Source organism: Gobio gobio (genome assembly GCF_949357685.1).
Source record: "Gobio gobio genome assembly, chromosome: 16".
Classification (NCBI taxonomy): domain Eukaryota; kingdom Metazoa; phylum Chordata; class Actinopteri; order Cypriniformes; family Gobionidae; genus Gobio; species Gobio gobio.
Window position 1 is genome coordinate 1,128,743 of NC_137109.1, and position 16,296 is coordinate 1,145,038.

The window sequence follows — 16,296 nt, forward strand, 5'->3', positions numbered from 1 at the left end:
CCGGTTTCACCTCAGTGTCTTCAGTTGAGAGTTTGGATCCTCAAGTAAATCATGGAGTTCCTTCACTCCTGATGGTCCAGGATAATTTCCTGTGAGATCCAGCTCTATCAGGTGTGAAGGGTTTGATCTCAGAGCTGAAGCCAGAGCTTTATAACCTTCTTCTGTTACACTGCAGTTAGAGAGTCTACAACAGAGAGGAACATGTTACATTCGGCTGATTAATCAGTTATTCTGAACACCACCAGAACAATATAAATCCATGTAAAACCCTAATCCTCCATTTACTGTATATCTGCAACGGAAAATACTAAATAATTTAATTTGACCTCAGATTTTGCATGCGTTGGTTTTCTCTGTTGCGTTCACGGAAGATGAGCGAGGTGAGGGAGGATTTTGAAAGTTTACACAAAAGCTTTCCATTTTTTTTATGTCATGTCAAACTAGTATAATTAAGCTTTCTTATTGGGTTGTTATACTACCCGTTAGGGATGTCTCGGTACCAAAATTCCAGTAGTCGGTACCAATACCATAACATTTTTATGGTTCTCTGTACCAATTTCAGTACAACAGCTATTTTTTTATTTTTTTATTTTACTATGTAATTTTTTTAAAAATGTGTTACGTTTCTTATTTATGATGATAATCATTATAATTAAATAATACATAAACATTTTGAAAGACTGTAAAAAAGCAAGGCCAGATTGTCTGACTGAGGAGCAAGGACTGTCTGAGAAAATAAAAGAGATTAACATCTGAATCCACTCGTTCAGTTATCACTCTGATACAACGTCACACTGAGTGAATCAATTGAGAATGACCTTAATTTACATTCCCCTTCCCCTGTGTAGCGTCTGGAGTCTCTCTCTCATAGGATCAAAGGGATGAGTCGTTTTGAGAAACATCAGAGATGCTTTTCTCTTCCTCAGCTCTGCATATTAATTAGTATCCCTGCTACAATGGCTCCAACAAGTCTGAGTTAGATTACACCACTGACTGGTTTATGACCAGCTAGAGTGTGACCAGAAGATACGATGATGGCCCTGTGAGAGCTTCAATCAGATCCTAATCAGCCAGACCTCTAACTCAACCCTCAGTTGAGAATAGCCGGAGAATCACCTCAACACGCACATACACAAGCATTCCTCTTTATATAGCCTTTAATTAAACTATCCCAGAAATTACAGATATGATGATTTCTTAAGTATATGCATGCTTCCTATATTGTATATGTTCATGTTATGTAAAAGTCATCTTAAATGCTCAAAATGGCTCTGTAAAGAAGTTATACTGCTTTTATGTGTTTAAACCAAGGCATGTTTGATGTCTAAAGGTTTCTTTTTACTTGTCTTAGTCAATGGTTCAAAGTATATGATTATGAGATGTACCGTTAGTATGTTTAGTCCTTTTGGAGTAAAACTTGACTGATTCTGGCCTCCCACAAGAACATTCCATCGAGTTATAAAGTCAGAACAAAGAAATTCTCTCCCGCCTGAAATTCACACCAATGATTGGTCATCTCAGGAAAGATAGGCGTAGGTTAATGGACTTTAAAGGACAGTTACACAAGCATATCTTTGCTCAGTCAACTTGCAAGGACTCCGACGAGACAAGCTTTCTTTTCCTCCCGTCACGTCCGCGTGGCTCGCCGGCTTCGGTCCCGAGCTCGCGCGGCCCAGCGAAGCCGGTTGTTTCCTTTGAAGATCGACGCGCTCCGCGACACGGCCTGCGGCGCGCTCCATCCAGGCAGCGCTTGAGGAACTTCCCCAGCTTGGACGAGATGAACTTTCCCTTGCAAGACACTCGCTTCTAAACACCTTTAAATCTCCCGCGGACCGACTAAGCTCCAGAAGGACCAAACGGAGAGAGAGCTTCAGCGCATGAACACTCTGAGAAACGCCAACGCACAAATCTTGCTTTACACAACACAAAGAAACCATGCAAGTATCAATTCTATCGAAATTTAGATACGTTTTAAGATTGTACCCTTGTTTAAGGTGATAATGATTCTTGCTGGCTCTAGTGGTTACGTTTGGGAAAGTGTCAGATCGGACCCGATCATACCTTTCCTCCCTTCCTTTCTTCTCATCCTCTTTCTTTACTTTTCGTTATTCTGTATATACATGTATTCCTTATTTAGTCGCATGTAATCATAGTAGCCTATCAATTATTAAAGCCATTGTATCCACGCTTGATTGTCATTGTTGTCGCTCACAAAACACGAATCCCTTTTATGTAAGGTCTAAGCTACGAGCTCTTATAAGTATCTTTGAATGCTTTAATTAATATCATAGTTCGGAAAGTTTATCCTTTGTGGCCAAGGGGATAAGCTTCCCGAAAATTGGGTAGAAAGAATAGACCTTGTGAGAGTGGATAAAGGATTACTGCTCGTTCGTTAAACAGAACGGATCAGAGGAATTTTGAATCAACTCCTTCAAGGTTATTCTGTGATTATTTAATATAGATATATATCCGTAGTTAATTGCAATAAATTGTTGTTAACTATATATATATATATATATATATATATATATAGCATAAACACCTAGGTTAGGTATCCCCCTTTTTGGGTGATTTTGGAGATTTATGATTCGAATTTAACCTGATATGATTAATCATAAATCCCTAAATATTAATACCCATAATTCCCTATTGAGCTAATTTAATTTAATAATATATGTAACCCTAAAACGCTACACCTGAATCTCCCCCATCCTACTCCCCCTCATGCTGAGATCACCTAGAATTCACCCAAAACCTGTATGATTTAAATGTCAGTTCTCACTATACAGTATTATATGTGTTTGATATCGTTTGAAATGTCTCAGTGCGACTGGTACAAAAATCTCATCACCACAGAACTATACAAGAAGATACTAAGAGTTTTTAGAGCTTAGAGATATTTTGCTCATGACGGTGGGTGTGGCTGTTGGAGCCATTTGGTCTCTTGTTGATACAGGTCATTTGGGATAGTGATTAAATGTAAATTGCCATTGTTAACATGTGTTTCCATTTGAAAGAGGTTTCTGTCTGGTCTGAGTACTTAAAGCGATGTAGCTGAAAGATCGGGCTGAATACTGTAATGAGTGCAGCCCATAACGCAGGGGGTCTATGAAGACGCTCTGCGTTATGTAATATTCAGAAGTCTGGTATCAATATATCATTCTTTGCTACAGAGTATTTGATGTTATGTATGTATTATCTTTGAATTGATTATGTAATTGGCATTATACATTTACCTGACTGTTAATAAAATTGTTACATTTTTGATCTATTCTGACATAATCTCTAGTGGCTTATGGAACAGTATAATTACAACAAAAGGTTAAACAGGATGACTAAATGTGTGACTAACTATTAAATATAAATTACCAAACAACCAATTCGCATTCTAACCTAAATTCGAGATTATGATAATGATGGAGTCAGATAAAGATTAATTAAAAATAATCCTTTCTACCCAGCTGAAAACACCGAATGTGCAGTGTCCTTCAACCGCAGATTGATAGCCTGGAACGAATTTAGTGGTCTTACAATTTAAAGGCTGTATGCTGTTTAAAAGTAAACAGTTTATAAAAAAGATCAAGTGAAAAAAAATCAACCATCTAGGCATAATTATTATTATTAGTAAAGACATATTATTATTATTATTATTGTATAGAGGCGTAGCTAAATCTACTGTAGGCTACAACAGTGGCCTAATATATTTTGTTAATTTCAATTTTTTTAAATAAAAAATTTATTTTGACGGGTTGCTGTGAAGACCTTTGAGTGTCTGTGTTCATGATATGACAGTTTTCTCAAATTAAACGGTAAATTCTCATGAAGTGACGGTTTATGCGTTTGTGTCCTCATATAGGGACATGGCAGAGACTAACAAGGGAGCGAGCGAGTGTGACCACCCGTCATTCACACAGAGAGAGACGCAGAACATGCAGGAGTAATATTTAAATAGTATTTTGCAGTTTAATATACAAATATACTAGTATATATTTGGCTACAGTCTGGAGCCCTGAGCTTAGATAAACACGGATGTGACTGAACGCAGCTGCGGGTTCTGAAAATACTCAGGTCAGAAATGCTGGTATCGTCACATTTTTATAATTTCAGTACCGACTTGGTACCGAAGTCTGGGTACTTGTGACATCCCTACTACCGGTTATGAGGGACGATACAGTATGATATTTTATTTAGGGTTAAAGGAGAAACATTATGAAACTTACTTGACACTTGAACAGTTGCTATATCAAATGGTAAATGGTAAATGGATTGCATTTATACAGCGCTTTTAACAGACCAATGGCTATCCAAAGCGCTTTACACATTGCCTCACATTCACCCATTCACACACCGACAGCGTCAGCAAATGATAATGATATCAACATTCTAAAGATAAGAAAATACTTAATCAATATATTAAAATTTATTCAGTCAAGCATGACCTTTTCTATTTTCTTTTGTTTGATTAACAAACAGAACAAAGAACTCTGTGCTAGAGTAGCTTCTTTGACTAAGAATTTGAACCTCAACAAAGCTGTAGAGAAAACTGATGTGAATGAAGTTAGTCAGACTGATAACGCTTATCCTGACTTGCAAGCTTTCTTTGAAACAGATATAGCCATTCAATCAGTATCTGATGTGCCTGTTGATTCAGTGAAATTTAGCGTCACAGCCCCGAACATTGTTTTACAGCGTAAACCAGTCACGAACCCATCCTCATGTACGTCTGCAATGACTGAAGTTTTGTTAGAGGATGAAATGACTCATGATTGTGTTACGCTTACATACGCAACTACGGATGAAATAGCAGAAACTCCCATTGAGAATGCAGAATTGGAGTTGTTTGTTGATGGTTCAGCTCAAGTGATTGAAGGTAACATTACAGCAGCTGCAGTTTTGTGTCAGGGAAGGAAAACCTGGATCATGTGTCACACTATAAAGTTGTTCCCCCACCAACAGGGATAGGGTAGGACACAAATCAGTGAGGAGCCCAGGAAAGAACTGAATGCAAAAAGCATTCGGGGGCCAAACCTGCGGCGAAGATTCCCTTGTAGGCATCCCCATCCACTAGTCCATCCTTACCTCACTGTTTCTTTAGGTGTCACAGGAATTAAGAAATAGGGAAAGAAAGAACAACAATAGCGGACTCAGATAAAAACCGAGACAACCCTAACGTTTGCAGTCTTTTAGAACAAGTACTGCTCTGTTGTCTTTTGTTTTTCTTTGTGCGGATACCACTTGATGGCTGTCCCCAGACCCATATGCACCGATCCTCACCTGCGTATGAAGCCACAACCTCTGAAGGACAACTAGACCCACTAATGAGTCAACTGTCACGAAAGAAAAAAAATATATACACAACGCAGAGAATGATCTAAGGGAACTTCATTCTTCCATCAACATGATCAAGATTGCCCTGCTACTACTCATCATGGACATCGCACAAAGTGTAGACTCCAGAAACAACATATTCTTAGAGCTGATGAATATGTCAAGAAACACCTTGTTTGCTGGAAAGAACGTTTGCATGCCACACCTGCCTTCAGTAGGAGCAGGAATCCCATGGGTGGCACATGATGGGAGGAACATCTGTATATAACATCCTGCTCAGCCAATTCAATGGCAGGTGCACCCTGGTTGCTCTCCTACCACCAACAAAGAAGATGGCTGCATTCAAGGACTCACTTATGCACAAACATGGTGGTCAAGGACTCTTGAACAAAAATCCAACAAGACATTCTTGATTTTTCAGCAAAATTACATCAGATGACTGAAGATAATTCTTCATGGTTCAGAAACCTGTAAGGTCAACAAAGGACTCACAAGGACTGTTCCAACAACAAAAGAATATTACCCGTAATGAACTACACGGACCCTAGTGGCATGTTTGTTTCTGTGGCAGCATGTCATTCGTCACTACAGACAATCAACACAGAGAAAGTGATATGTGCCTGTAACTTTTTCCAAGTTACATGACTAGACGATGGGGCTTATGCTAAAAAACATAAGCTATAGAATGGACTGATGAAGGTTTAAATTTGTATTATGTGGTAGTTATTAGAACTCCCAAAGGGGGGATTGTTGAATTACAAATTTAAGAAAGTACATTGCATTTAGCATTTTAGGTAAAAATGATGATATCAGATGAATTAGTCTGCTATGCAAATCTTCCAGACCTGTTTTACTGATTTTCAGAGGCTCTAGCAAGAGTCTCCTTTCCTGCCAGACCTGTTTTCGCTATTGTGTTTTAAATGAGTCAGATTACTGAGATCCCACCTTTTCGGAGCCCAGACATTGCCCCTTTTGTCTTTAAAGGCTCTGGGATGGCTCTTGGAATTGGAGTTCCTGGCTAGCATTAGCGTTTGAATAGTTATGCTGATTAGGAGTGGGTGATACTCTGTCTGGGCAGGTTTTCCCAAAACCTGTATATTTAATTAACATGCTTTGTTCAACCTCAATGTAAATCCCTCCCCCTTTGGAATGTATATAACCTATCAGGTATACAATTAAATCAGACTGTTTTCGGACGACCTGCAGCACAGAGAGTGCTCATTAAAAGAATCACTTCTGTCTTGATCCGACGTCTCCTGGTCTCTTCTTCACGAAACAACTGAAGTTCACAACAGCTTTCAAATGACACCTATTTTATGTTGATTCATGCAGGAGTTTAGAAAAATATGACAATTTTTTCACAGCTAGGTGGCGCCCGCGGGCGGTACACTCCGTTTTAGATGAATAACTCACCGCTCGTTTAGAGTTGCCGAAAATGGATAGATGCATTGAAAAGCTGATTCTTTAAAAGAGAAGCTTTAAAATGATACCTATTTTATGTTATTGCATTGAGTGGTTGCTTAGTAACCGCGGGTGGTACACTTCGGGTTTAAGGGGTTAAAGTACCGGTACTAATTAGAGGTCGGCTGATATATCAGACCGATATTTGTCATTTTGTAATATATCGGCCGATATCCGTGTTTAGTAGCGCCGATTTAAAGTCGCGAATATTCATACAAAATTATGTCAAAATGCCTGTCTTGTCGAGTAGCATCGTAAACATAGTCGGGTATGTCTTTTAAGTGAACGTAAACATGAAATATGCCAGTCACCGAAATGTTTTGTCATTTTCACAAGTTTCATGGCCCACAGTATGAAAATCTGAACATGCAATATATCAAAAGAACAGACTCTGTTTTATTCTCACTTCAGGCATTATTTTCTATCAACACTTGAATGTGTCATGAAAAAAGAAAAATTTTGAGTAAAAATGTTGTCAAATACTAACGTTAGATCTGGATCGGATTCATAACAATGAAAACACAGATAGAGTCAATGGAGTCAATCAACACCTCAAAGCTTCACAGTCCTATAACTTGTCCTGGGTCGACATCAAAACAGCCGTTTTGATTTAAATGCTGTTTATTACTGAGGAGACCGCATTATTTTCATACGCATCTGCTTATATGAGATTGCTCGTTCTGCTTCTTCTTCATCTGTGTTTTGATCAGGAGAGATTCTGTACTCATTCAGGAGATGCGTCACAGCGCCCCCTACTGCTCTTGACTGAATAACTTTAATAAGAGTTCAATCATGACAACTCTCGGAGGGAAATAGATTCAACCAGCATTTTATTAGCATAGAGCATGGAATGTACATAGGCTTGATTTTGGCAGACGAGATCTGCTACGCTGCTGCTGCTGCTGAGCAAATACATAATGTTCAGCTTAGTCAAGATAACAAAAAGGAAGGCTGCTACAGAATGATGTAACCCCAAGCAGATCTCTACAGGTGGCGCTGGGGAGGAGGTGGGATAATCGGAGTTCTCATGATTGCGCAGTATGCGGAGAGCTGCTAGGATACGGTATAAGTAAAGCCACGTAGATGAGGAAGTACCTCCGATTGGTTGGTGTCGTAGAACTGAAAGAACCAATCGGCGATTAATAGAGTTTCATGACTGAACTTTGTATTTAATCTATATTTATACAGTGAAGACTTTGCAGTGATATTTTATATTTTTGATTTCTATTTCTGTACCTGAAAATCTAGTTTAGACCCACATCAAAACACAGAAAATAACTGTTTTTCAATTGTATGTTTGTTCTGTTGTATTGATTTGTGTTGTTGCTCGTAATTCTATTTTTTGTTTATTTCATTACATACTATCTTTTAACAATATTTTAAATTTATATGAGATTATATTATGTTAGACTTTTTCGACCTTATTTATTAAGGTTACATGGATCAAAAACAATAACTAGGCCTATTTTATTTATTACTTTTTTGTGGTGGGGCCAGTAACATTTTTGGCAGGGCAAGTAAAACCTTTTAACCACTAGAAAAAATCCTCAGCGTGAGCCCTGATTAGTGTGACATTTTAGCATGCAAATAAAAGGGAAAACTTCAAGATATCAGCACTAAAAATCGGCAGCACATATCGGCTGACCCTGACCTCTAAACATCGGCTATGGAAAAACACATATCAATCTATCTCTATTCTTGAGTGTATCGTTTCATTTTGTGAGCTAAATGTATCGTCACACCTCTAAATAAGTTGTACACTTAGTAACATGCAAACAATTCATTATTATACGTATATTTAAAATATATATTGTTGTCACACAACTTACCTCAGTATCTCCAATTTACACGTTATATCCTTCAGTCCAGAGCAGAGCAGCTTCACTCCTGAATCCCGCAGATTATTATTGCTCATGTTCAGCTCTTTCAGATTGGTATCTGATCCAAGAACTGTAGCCAGAGCTGAACAGCTTATGTCTGTTAAGTCACAATCATTTAGCCTACAAGACAAATACATTACATCACAGAATTAGGTGGATCGTTTTTTATATACAAATATTAAAAATATTTTCCTTTTTTTACATAAATAATACACACACACACACACACACACACACACACACACAAAGTGAACATATGTAAAAATAGAAGGGTGAGCTACACTGGAAAAGGACTAGCATTTATTACTTTTTTATTCACATTTATTATATATATGATAGATTATTTTTGTTTCAGTGACAGATTTGCTAGATAAAATTAAGCATGATTAAATTAAATATTCTTAAGATGTATAGTTTAAATGACAATGAGTTATATATTTTGTCTTGAGGTGGAGATGCTGGGGGATTAATGATTTCAGCATTGAAGTTATGTAAAGCCAGGCACACGGTGCAATTTTTGCCATCGTATGAGCTTGCAGGTGATTTTTTTTTCTCTTTGGGGAGAAATCATGTGGAAATCATTGATGCTTGTATCGTCGTAGCTCACATTTTGTGAGAGAAATTATGAGACAAGACGAGCATCTCACTTCCTTTCAATAATTTTCAAATGTTGAAAAAATTTGGGGAGTCGGGCCGATTTTGACCAGCGTATAGGCTGTCCCTTATTGCCATATCATACTCAGCTACGTCACATAGGCTAGATCTATGAGTATTATTATAGCCCAGTGACTGCAACCCTACAGCGTGTGCATACACTGACACACACACACAAATACACTCACTGTAGTCGTGTTCGTTCAAAGGAATGGTTAAAGGTGTCATGAACTGGCTTTTTTATTTTTTATACTGTTGTCTGAGGTCAACTAATGACGTTTGCGTGGTTTTTACATTCAGCCTTTTTTTTTAGGCTCTCTGAAAAACGATTGGTTTAGATGGGCCGCACTGAAGACTTGGAAGTAAATGCCTACGGCTAGGATTGGATAGGATTTGCATATTTAATGTGCTTCTGCTAGGGTTGGGTGATGTCCCCTAAATTGGCAGTTGACGATGTTTACAGTAAAACATTGTGATGGTCGATGATATCGTCGTTTTTTTTTGGGGGGGGGGGGTATATTATTTATGTAGATATAATATACTATATCTACATAAATACTATTTTCTACTTAAAACTATCATTTCGTTATTTTTACTAACCCAAATAATGACTCATCCGCTAGGTTGCACGTGAGGGGGAAAAAAATAGCTTCCTTCCACTTAAGAGTTGAGCTCTTTTTATTTTAATATCTTTACACAAATACTACTTTCTACTTAAAAAAAATAATTTTGTTATTTTACTAACCCAGTGTTTTGTATGTGAATGCTGTTTCACGTGAATATTACCTCAGGAGTGAAGCACAAAGCTTTGTTTAGCCTAGAAAGGAAATAATGGTCAGATAGCACTTTTTCATTCTGTTTTGCGATCTGGATCTGGTCAATCGATTTTCCGTGAATTTTAACAATAGGCCTAATCCATTTTATCCCAATGGACATGGAAATCTGGTTTCTTTTCCCAAATCTTCACTCACAACGCACCCATTTTCGCAGGGGATTATAAACGTTTCTTCCTTTTGTTTGCTTATAATTAAGTCTATTAAAACTATTCACATCCTTTACTGTGGTAAAGTATAAAAAACACTGTAGGTCGAATACCTTTTTACTTCAAATTTTATTTAACACAGTTTGTTCTTGTTATTAAACTTGGTAAGGCGCATCAGTTTTGGTTTATTTGAATAGCGCATTTCACACACACACGTTTCACATACACCGGCGGTGATTTTAGTTTTGTTTTCTCTGGCAGTGAATAATCAAACATTGCCTAAATGTCTTGACCCTGTGGAAGATAAAGTCCGCTCTTCAGACCTTTTACAACAAGTGTACTTGCAACATCAGGAGAAAACATGAAGATATTCGAGAAGGTGTCTATCCAGCTCGTGTCCCAAAGCACAGAGCGGTATATGATGCATCTTTGCAGGGAAATAGTAGGCCTATGAATCAAATATTTTTCTTGAGGTTACCATTATTTACTGAAAATCGTTTAAATGTTTTATAGGCTGTAGTGTGTTGTTTCACAGACGGAAGTGCTAAAATAAACATGCATGCTTATGTATTTTTAAGCCTCAAATTATTTCAAAATGTAGGCTATATATCTGGCATAGACTACTGTATTTAAAAGCGCATATATATATGCATTAGTTACATTCTCAATTTAATTTACAGAGCAATCCCTGCTAAGTTTTTAGTTTAACTAATACTATAGAAGAGGATTAGTGTGTGTCGCACTCACAACAGACTCGCAACGGGGGCGTGGCATCACGATGGTGGCACTCCATCGTGATGTCGGTCAGCCATCATCGTCCATCAGCACAACTCTAGCTTCTGCTCCCCTGTCAGTGACAGCGTGCGGCAAACGGCAACCGGAATGAATTGCCCAGCCCACAGCCAGGGCGCGCAAAATGTCTTTATCAAACAAACACAATGATTCATCTCTCATCCACCCGCGATTGATTGGAATATAATTTTTTGTATCATTTCGCTCGATCATCAGTGAATATAACCGCACACTGTACACACACACACACACCACGCAAGCCCGTCTGAAAAGCACATGAGCCCAGGTCTTTGGGCTTTGCGTGCTGGCATTACAAATCCGAGTCTGATCACGAATGAACCAATAACACCTTCTCCAGGCTGTGACTGCGTGCTAAGGTATATAATCAATAGATATCAAACGATCTGTAACAATGCAATACTAACACATAAAAAAACATGTTTTACTCATATAAGTGTGTTGCACTGTTCCTGTCGGATCCAGAAGGCACAGCATTGTGTTTTAATCTCAATATGTCTGCAAATCCAGTCTCAACCTCTATCGTGTTTACAATCGATTCTGCATCGTTTCGCTCCACGAGTTGGTGGGCGGGCTTGAGGCGGTGCTTCTGCGTCCTACTACATCAGTGGTCGACATATTCTGAAATCTCTCGTTTTCTGGGCCTGGTGTCTATAAAAGCTTTTCTTTGACTAACAAGGACGTTTTCAGCTCTGAAACTTACAGGATATTGTTATATCACGATGAACTTTTATATACCAAAGGCTGAAAGGAAAGTGGATTCCTCAATTCATCACCCCTTTAATGGTTAATGCTTTTCACCAAATCATTTGCACACTCGTCTTTATTTTCTTTATTTTTTTCTATCCAAAGCTATAGCAGCAACATTGAAAGCTCCAGTCTCTGTGTTTGTAAAATTATCCCATAATTTACTCTGCCTCAAGCCATCCTAGGAAGGCCTGTGGCGATAATTAAAAAACTGTCTGATCGCGGTTATTTGATCAAACCTTAGTTGTTTCATACAACTGCGATTATTACGCTATTTTATAGGCCTAGGGCACAAGGGAGAGTTATAGACCAAAGTAAATTTCTCCGTTTTCGTGCACTATATTCAAAGTCTTCTGAAGACATTCCATAGCTTATGTGAGTGACAGAAGAATATTTACATTGTTAAATTAAAGTTGATGAAAACTCATCTTCCCTCCACTGCCACGGTCAATCATTCAGCATTCAAACTGCATGCCTTGTCTGGTCACGGCAGTCAGCAGTACAGTAAAGCTCACTCCAAGATGATATAGACCTCGCTCTCCGGGTGACGAAAGTCACTGCACGCTCCCTGGATCAGGCGATGTCCACACCAGTGGTCCAGGAAGCTGGGGCTAAACCTGGCAGATATGCGTGAGCCCGACGAAGTTCGGTTCCTCAACGCCCCTGTATGTCTGGCTGGCCTCTTCGGCGACGCCAACGAGAACTTCGCCCAGCAGTTCTTGGTGGCCCAGAAGCAGACGGAGGTGGCTAAAAAAAAAAAAAAATCCTGCCCCGACGACCAGCTGCTGCCTCCACCCAGTCGTCGGCTGCAGCACCTCCATCTGCTTGTCGCCGAGGGCGCCACCCTGCGTCCGCCTCCGCCCCTGCTAAGCCAAGCAGCAGCCTCCACCCAGGCAGCAGGTGACCGGGCGCAAGGGAGGCGCCCAACCCGTCCAGGGTCCCGCGAGCCTGCTATCAAGCACAAGGGCAAGCGACCCTGAAACGGGCAGCCCAGCGAGAGAGGAATTGCTCAGAGGAGGACCGGGGGGAGAATATTTTTTGGTTTCGGTCCTGCCGCTGGTTCCCCGGAGTCCAGCGGTACCCACATTCTCAGAGTAGTTTCTTCCCTCCCTGAGCCCCGAGAGGGACAGGTTGGCAGTGTGCGACGCCCCCGGGCCTTGCCACTCCTTTCCTCCCCTCTCACCCCTCGCCAGGGGGCAGCAGATTGGGCACCGAGGACGCCCCCGGGCCTTCTCACCCACTCTCTGCCCCTCCTGGAGTATTCAGGCAACACTCCGGGCCGCCTCCGGGCCTCCCGAGTCGGGTCTGAATACTCCACCTCGCTGCCTCACCCCGGGTACGTCTGTGGTGCCGTTGGTCCTGCTAGTTCAGTCTCTGGAGGCCTGGTTAGGTCTCCCCAGGCCGTCTCGCTGGCTCATCCGTACCATCAGACTCGGCTATGCAATTCAATTCACACGCCGGCCTCCCAAGTACAGGGGCATCCTCTTCACCAGCGATGCCCATGTCTTGCGGTCCGAGATCAATGTCCTGCTGGCGAAGGGCGCGATCGAGCCGGTTCCTCCTGCCGATATGAGGTCGGGGTTCTAGAGCCCCTACTTCATTGTACCCAAGAAAGGGGGTGGGTTAGGCCAATCTTGGACCTGCGCATTCTGAATCGGGCCCTGCACAAGCTCCCGTTCAAAATGTTAACGCAGAAACGCATTTTCCAATGCATCCGTCACCGAGATTGGTTCGCAGCGATCGACCTGAAGGACGCGTACTTTCATGTCTCAATCCTTCCTCGACACAGACCGTTCCTACGCTTTGCGTTCGAGGGGAAGGCATATCAGTACAAAGTCTTGCCCTTCGGGCTGTCCCTGTCGCCTCGCGTCTTCACGAAGGTCGTGGAGGCAGCCATTGTTCCGCTCAGAGAACGCGGCGTTCGCTTACTCAACTATCTCGACGACTGGCTTATACTCGCCCAGTCTCGGGAGCAGTTGTGCAAACACAGGGACATGGTGCTCAGTCACCTCAGCCTGTTGGGACTTCGGACTTCAGCGCTAAGTGCCCGTTCTAGTGTCGGCTTGCATACGCCACTCCCGCCCTCTGGGCCGGATACGTGCGTCTATTCTGCTCCAGTTGTGTTCCCCGGAAACGGCTAACCCTGTGAGTTCCTCCGTCACCCCTTCGGTGTCAGACGTGGCGGCCGTCTGACACCAGGCCTGCACCCGTATGCTTGTGGAATGTGTGTGTAGGCTGGGTTCCATATGTTGCGGTCCCCTCACGGGGATTCGTGTATTCCACCTCTCCTTCCATTGAAGGACATGGCTCCGCAGCGTACCATCTCCCGAGATGGGCACGCTTTCCCAGCGTTATCCAATAGTCACACTGAGTGGGTCTTGCAGGAACAGCAGTGACTGTCCTTCCTGCCCGGATCCCTGACTTCCACTCTAACATAGGAGTGGTCCAGCGAGCTCAGGCAGGACGCTGGAAGGGCCAGCATCCTGGCGTGTTGGTAGGGATCCCAATTCGTGAAAGGGAACGTCTCGGTTACGTATGTAAACCTCGTTCCCTGAAGGAGGGAACGGAGACGTACGTCCCATCGCCAGGTGCTGTGCTTCAGCTGAAGGCCGAGTCACTTATCTCGGCTCCTCAGTTGAAAAGCAATGATGCGGTATTCCACTTCCGTATTTATACACGCGCTGCGGGGCGGTGCGTGGAATGTGTGAACCGCATGCCAATGTCCATTGGCTCGTTTTAATCACTCGAAGTAGGTCGGTCTCTGGAAACAGATCCCAATTCGTCGGTCAGTTCCGACGTACGTCTCCGTTCCCTCCTTCAGGGAACGAGGGTTACATACGTAACCGAGACGTTTTTCTCTATAGTGTGTATTTAGTGGATTTCAGTTAACAATAAAAAAGTGACCATTAATTCATACGGTATATCAGTGTTTCCCAATCCTGGTCCTGGAGAACCCTCAACACTGCACATGTTTGATGTCTCTCTTATTGGACAGATTCGTTTGATTAGGGAGTTTTATGGCACATTTTATGGCCTTTTTGAGATTGGCCAGTGTGTTGTGATTATTTCAGTTGAATAAATTAGTTTTTTAACAACAGAGCATTGACAAAAGTGCTGTACAGTAGTACTTTTTTTTTTTAAATACAGAGAAGACACCCAAAAACAGTAATGAAAAAAAACAATGCCTCGACACACTGCAGTCTCAAAAGCTAGATAAAGAAGATGTGGCTTCAAACATCTTTTAAAAATGTTTAGAGTTGGAGCGAGTCTAATGTGAAGTGGTGGACTATTCCATCTCATTGGTGCTGTCACAGCAAAGGCCCGCTCACCCCTTCGCTAGTTCTCTGACCTCAGAATCCTAGGAGGCTTGTGCACCTGTAAGAAATACCAGGAGCTTAAAATCTATCCTGTACTGGACTGGCAACCAGCCCAGTGAAGACAGAGTTGGAGAAATATGATCTGTTTGGCAGACACCCACGTACAAACAGTTGCAATAGTCAAGCCTCGTAAAAACAAAGGAATGGATCACCTTTTCAAGATCATTAAAAGAAAGAAAAGGTTTAACCTTAGCCAATAGATGTAAATGGGGGGGAAATGGATTTCATGACTGTATTGATCTGTTGAGCAAATTTGAAGTTATTGTCGCGTACCCCTCGATTTTTGACCACAGGTTTACAAAATGGGGTCAGCTCACCTATATTTGACAGCTCAGGTGAAGCAAGACCCCAATCCAGATAAGCTCCGTTTTGCCCGCATTAAAATTTAAAAAGTTCATTGACATCCAGGCTTGTCTTCATATACATTATGTTTCTTGAGTAAAGAAAATGCTGTACTCATTCAAACAACCAGTTATTTACCCTTGCATTGCAAACAAGCAGAAACAGTCCAAACTGCGTGCAGCACTTCATCCACAATAGAGACGGGTGGAGTTATGAGGTTTCACTGACAGTTTGAAGATCTAATGGAGTTACGACGTTCAGTCTCAAGGTCTTTTTAACTCTTTCCCGCCATTGACAGATATTTCCACTGCATGAAAAGTGGGATTTTTCGTCAGTATGTGGCACTGTAGATTGCCGTGGAACTTCAGGTTTACGACTGTGCACTGCAATTTGCAGGCAACACCGAAAACTGCCATAAATTGTCGGAAATTGACGTGGGCCTTGCTTGGCAGTTGTCCCCCCATGACTCCCCCTCCCCTTAATTCTAGGGGAGGCTTTATCATGTAAATGAACATGCTGTGAACTACACAAATGTAAATCAGAGTAGCAGCAGGGGGAGTTTTATCTAGGTTCTGAATTTTTTTAACTAAAACAAGTTTAAAGTTTAAGTTAAAATGTTAAAGGTCCCGTTCTTCGTGTTTTTTTGAAGCTTTGATTGTGTTTACAGTGTGCAATATAACATGTGTTCATGTTTCGCGTGTAAAAAAACACAGTA

The 16,296-nt window shown here is 41.3% G+C and overlaps 1 protein-coding gene across 1 annotated transcript in view; it reads right to left on the reverse strand.

Annotated features, from left to right (window-relative positions):
* LOC307139816 (NACHT, LRR and PYD domains-containing protein 12-like) overlaps positions 1-16,296 on the reverse strand; it is an 80,378-nt gene that overhangs the window by 25,504 nt on the left and 38,578 nt on the right. Inside the window, exons 7-8 of the mRNA XM_079838926.1 lie at positions 8,619-8,789; positions 11-184 (exon numbers count right to left, since the gene is read on the reverse strand). Coding sequence (XP_079695052.1) covers positions 11-184; positions 8,619-8,789 — 345 coding nt within the window. The remainder of the gene's footprint in view (positions 1-10; positions 185-8,618; positions 8,790-16,296) is intronic.